General features: G+C 37.5%; 1 protein-coding gene across 2 annotated transcripts in view; it reads left to right on the top strand.

The window, feature by feature from the left end:
• The window catches only part of LOC135094277 (transmembrane protease serine 9-like), a 12,847-nt gene extending 8,329 nt beyond the window's left edge, over nt 1–4,518 (top strand). For both annotated transcript variants that reach the window (XM_063994259.1, XM_063994258.1), the window contains exons 7-11: nt 452–552; nt 837–998; nt 2,368–2,492; nt 2,890–3,023; nt 4,065–4,518. In XM_063994259.1, the coding sequence (XP_063850329.1) occupies nt 452–552; nt 837–998; nt 2,368–2,492; nt 2,890–3,023; nt 4,065–4,238 (696 nt within the window). In that variant the 3' untranslated portion in view covers nt 4,239–4,518. The remainder of the gene's footprint in view (nt 1–451; nt 553–836; nt 999–2,367; nt 2,493–2,889; nt 3,024–4,064) is intronic.
• The last annotated feature ends 1,157 nt before the right edge of the window (nt 4,519–5,675 follow it).

Raw genomic sequence — 5,675 nt, 5'->3', positions numbered from 1 at the left:
TTTATTTATTTTTTACCGTATTTGTTTGTATGTTTATCTCTGCATTAAAGTTGACTGTTTATTTTATTTTCATTTACTTATTTATCTATATACTTATTCATTGATTTATTTTTGGTTTCGTCATTAAATTAGCGTCTATTGTTGGCCACGCTTGTTTCTTTATTAAATTCATCTCTTGTCTCGTATTTCTAGTCTAGTCTAACTTTAACCATCAATGTACTGTCTGTTACAATCTCACGCTTCATTCATCAATTCATTTATCTCTGCCAAACTTTATTGCCTGACCACTCACTCTATAAACTTTGTACATCACTCTGTCTATCTCTCCAACACACACACACAAAACACGTGACACGAAAATATTTGGAAAAGGAAAAGTTGTAGAGATTCATAAGAGCTGGGTAATGATGAGCAGGTGTGTGGAGGAGCTAACAGGTGTGTCATATTGCAGGTGATGTTGAATATGAGGTGGACAGATGGAAAACAAAGAACATGTGGAGGATCAATTATCAATGAGGAGTGGATTCTCACAGCTGCCCATTGTACTTTCAGGTGTGTGGGAAAATTTGGAGGTGTGTGGGAAAGTTTGCAGGTGTGTGGGAAAATTTGAAGGTGTGTTGGAAACTTTGCAGGTGTTAGGGAAAGTTTTCAGGTGTGTGGGAAAATTTCAAGGTGTGTGGGAAAATTTTAAGGTGTGTCGGAAAAATCTGAAGGTGAGTTGGGAAGTCTGAAGATTGAGATGGAAAATTTTCAGGTGTGTGGAAAAGTATGCCAAAAGGGAAAAATTTCTAACCTAACCTAACCTAACCTAACCCTGCAATATATTTCCCCTGCAGGACGAACCATGCCCAAACAAACCTACTATACCCGAGTGTGCGTGTGCTGGTGGGGGCTCACATCTTCACCAAGCCCTCAGCTACAGGGGGGTACTGGGTTCCCGCCTCCTCCGTCCACATGAACCCTGGCTACACACTCTCTACTGATATTGCCCTGATTAAGTAAGAGGTTGTGTTGTGTTTTGAATAACTAAATGATGCTTTTAAGTGATGGTGTGATTAAGTGATGTTGTTTTTTCTGAGTAATGTTTCCGTCTAACTACTACAGGTTCGCTTTTAATACTGGCCTCATTAAGTAACGTGGTTTTGTGGCATCTTAAGGTAATGTTCTGGTTACGTGATGTCTTTTCTTTAACTGATGTATAATAACTAACTCTCTTAATTAGTATTCACCTGTGTGCCTTTCCCCTCCCTTGCCCAGGTAAGGAGAGCATAACACCTTTCCTTAACCCTTTGACTGCCACTTAGTACACTTTTCCTTAATTACCAATCACCGTGAGACACCTTCACTTGTTGCACAGGCACATCCAATCATTAAACTGGGAACAAATTTAAAAATGCATTGTTTTCCATCGCTAACTTTCTTGTAGACGCTTGTAAAGACTTCACGCATTGGTTCTGGTGCTGCTAATTGTTTTCCTGCAGCAGTGAAAGGGTTAACACAAGTAGAAACAGGTAAATTAAAGAGTTCTAATCATTAACTTCCTTGTAGATGCTTATAAAGACTTCACACATTGCTTCTGGTGATCCTAATTGTTCCGTGTGGTAGTGAAAGGGTTAACACAGGGAGAAAGGGTTAACACAGGTAGAAACAGGTAAATTAAAGAGTTCTAATCATTAACTTCCTTGTAGATGCTTATAAAGACTTCACACATTGCTTCTGGTGCCGCTAATTGTTCCGTGTCACAGTGAAAGGGTTAACACAGGGAGAAAGGGTTAACACAGGTAGAAACAGGTAAATTAAAGAGTTCTAATCATTAACTTCCTTGTAGATGTTTATAAAGACTTCACACATTGCTTCTGGTGATCCTAATTGTTCCGTGTGGTAGTGAAAGGGTTAACACAGGGAGAAAGGGTTAACACAGATAGAAACAGGTAAATTAAAGAGTTCTAATCATTAACTTCCTTGTAGATGCTTATAAAGACTTCACACATTGCTTCTGGTGATCCTAATTGTTCCGTGTCGCAGTGAAAGGGTTAACACAGGGTGAAAGGGTTAACACAAGTAGAAACAGGTAAATTAAAGAGTTCTAATCATTAACTTCCTTGTAGATGCTTATAAAGACTTCACACATTGCTTCTGGTGATCCTAATTGTTCCGTGTGGTAGTGAAAGGGTTAACACAGGGAGAAAGGGTTAACACAGGTAGAAACAGGTAAATTAAAGAGTTCTAATCATTAACTTCCTTGTAGATGCTTATAAAGACTTCACACATTGCTTCTGGTGATCCTAATTGTTCCGTGTCGCAGTGGAAGGGTTAACACAGGTATGGCTCTAATCAATACTCACCTGTGCTTCAACCCTTTCCCAGGTTACGAAAGCCACTCACATTTTCGGACAAGATAGCACCAATTTGTTTGCCCCCGAGCACCTGGTCACCTCTCAGCTTTGAAGACGAACCTTTGACTCTGACTGGCTGGGGAAGAATCGAAACAGGTAAGGTCAGGTCAGGTCAAGATACGTCAGGTTAGTTTAGGTTGGGTCTTTTATTTATCTAAAGGTGTAATCGTGTGGTTGGCTTCCCTGCTATTCTGGTGAGGTTGTTAGTGCTGAGTCATTAGGGAGCTTTTAAAGATGATTGGACAAATGTATGGATGGGGATGACAAGTGGAAATAGGTAGGCATGTTCTATACAGGGACTACCACGTGTAGGCCTAATGACTTCATGCACTACTACTACTACTACTACTACTACTATTACTACTACTACTACTACAAGGGTGACGTGAAAACAGATGGCACGTTTCATACAGGGATTGCCAAATGTAGAATTGATGGCTTCTTGCACCAATCCTTATTTCATTACGCTCTTATGCTCCCCTTATCTCCCTAGGCGGTATGTCGTACAAGCTGAAGGAGTATGATACAGTGGGTTACAATTTCCCTGCCTGCAACGCCTTCTACGGGTATAACCTGAAGGAGACGCAGATGTGTACTGATGGGTCCGAGGAGAAACACACCTGTTCAGTAAGTGCACACCTGTTCTTTGTTTACTTACACCTGTTTTTTTTTGACGTGATTATATTGGTTTGGTTTACTGTTCGTCTGTTTGTTTCCTTGTTTGTTTGTTTGTTTATTTGTTCAGTTATCTATAGTTATTTATCCGTCTATCCGCCTAGTTATTTAATTAGTTACTTGGTTAGGTTGTTTTTTTTTTTATCCTTATTCTTTTATTACTTTTTTTTTTCTAGGCGCGTCAAGAATTTAAGTCAGGAGAATAAAAACTGTAGAAACGAAAAAAAAAAAAAATAAAATAAATAAATAAATAATAATAATAGATACGACTCACTGTGTCACAAATTTCTTCTTTATGATTTACTTCTCTTTTAACATAACCCATCTTACTTCTCTTTTAACTTCATAATCCTTATATTTACCCAAAAACACCCTTTTATTATCACCCTCTTTAATTCAACGCTTAATCACAGAATCCCATTTATTTTCCCACAAACTCTCTATTCTAACAACCTAACCCTTTTTATTTTAAGCCCTTAATCACGAAATTCCTTATATTTATCCACAAAACTCCATTTCTTTTAATACAATTCTTTTTCTGTCAATTCAATCCCTCTTCTTACAATCCTATCATTTTTTCTTACAATTATAATCCTTTTCTACGATGCAAACGCTTTTTCTGACCATTCTAATCCTTTTCTGACTATCATAACCCTTTTCTGACCATTCTAACCTTTTTCTGAACCCTTTTCTGACTATTCTAATTTTTCCTGACTATTCTAACCCTTTTTCTGACCATTCTAATCCTTTTTCTGACTATTCTAACCCTTTTCTGACTATTCTAACCCTTTTTCTTACGATTCTAACCCTTTCTTCCAATTCTAACCCTTTTCTGGCAATTCTAATCCTTTTCTTACAACACTTTCACTTCTCTGACAATTTTAATCCTTTTCTTTTTTCTTTTTTACGATTCTAACCCTTTCTTCCAATTCTAACCCTTTTCTGACAATTATAACCCTTTTCTTACAATTCAACCCTTTTTCACTCGTACAGGGGGATTCCGGCGGCCCTGTCATGTTCACGGAGTCCAATGGCAGGATCTACCAAGCAGGTGTTATCAGTTTCGGAGCCACAAACACCTGCAGAGACAAGTCCCCAGACGGCCAGGTGCGTGTGGCTGCTTTCGCTGGTTGGATTGACGAAGTGATGGCTGAAAACTCCTATTAATCTGACATCTGGTATTAATGAGGGTTCCTGGTACTGTAGTGGTAAGTTTCATCTTGTGGTTGAGAATACGAGTATCAATTAATTTAAAATCTGATATCTAAGTTCGTGTTTCAATGATTTTTTTCTGGTACTGGTGATTGGTAAGCATCGTTTGTTAGGTTAGCAGTCTGTACCTTTAAATCCACCTATTCATATCTGTTTAAATCACCTTTGAGTGTAATTGTGTCGTCTATAAAACATCTAAGGTTATTAGTTCAGGAAATAAAGGTGAAATATTAGTAACTCGATATCTTTAACACCTGTCCTTTTTCAATCACATTTCTGCACCTGTCTTAATTAACTTTGACTCTAATTGTGGTATATCTTTAAAACACTTGGTTATTATAATGAAAAACAGGTATAATATTAGTAATTCGACAACTTTTCCATACACCTTTTCACACCTGTCTTAATAAACATCAACTCCTCTTTCCGTCAAAACACCTGAGGTTACTAATTAAGGAAATAACAAGTGGGAAAAGTAACAAGTTTCCCTCACTCACAGTTAATATATATGATACTTGTACTGGCAGACTGCATCACCTGTGTCTCTACCTGTACTAGCAAGGCCAGGTGCTTAGATCCAACACCTGTATTGGCTAAACTACCACGTGTAATCTTAATAATAATTTATCTTACTTTAATACCTGTCTCTCTCCTAGCACCTTTTCACACCTGTCCAAATTAACTGTTCAGCACCTGTAAAACACATGAAGTTACTAATTAAGGGAAGAACAGGTGTAATATTATTAACCCTATAGCGTTACCACCTGTCTTTTCTACACACTTTTGCACACCTGTCTAAATTATCTTCTATTCTACCTGTTTACCACTTTTAAAATACCTGTAACCTATTAAGAAAACAGGTGTAATATTGATAACATTACACCTTAACACCTGTCCTTTTTTACACACCTTTGCATGTCCAGATTAACTGCTAGTCCACCTGTTTGCCCCTTATAAAACACCTGTTCCTAATTAAGAAGAAATCAGGTGTAATATTTCTAGCTTTACACCTTAAACACCTGTCCCTTTCGACACACCTTTGCACACCTGTCAGAGTTAATTTCTAGTCCACCTGTCTGCCACCATTAAAAACATAAAAAAAACACCTGTCACTAATTAATAAGAGGTAAAGTAAAGGGTTTTCCCCAGCCACATCTCAAACGAGTCTGTCCTTCTTCGCCTATCACGTCCTGTAATCTTGTCTAATAAATGCAGGTGATTCAATTAAGAACTCAGGTGTGGGAAAAAATGTTGTAGTGGAAATAAATGTCCTCTGGGAAACTTTGACAGGTAAGAAATGCAGATTTATGGAGACTGTGTTTCTGCCTATTTTTATTTATTTTTTTTGGTATTATCATTTATTTACTTATTTTTTTCTTTATATTTCTTTAT

Source organism: Scylla paramamosain, chromosome 45, assembly GCF_035594125.1.
Source record: "Scylla paramamosain isolate STU-SP2022 chromosome 45, ASM3559412v1, whole genome shotgun sequence".
In the NCBI taxonomy this organism is placed as follows: Eukaryota; Metazoa; Arthropoda; class Malacostraca; order Decapoda; family Portunidae; genus Scylla; species Scylla paramamosain.
This window is presented reverse-complemented; position numbering and strand designations above follow the sequence as displayed.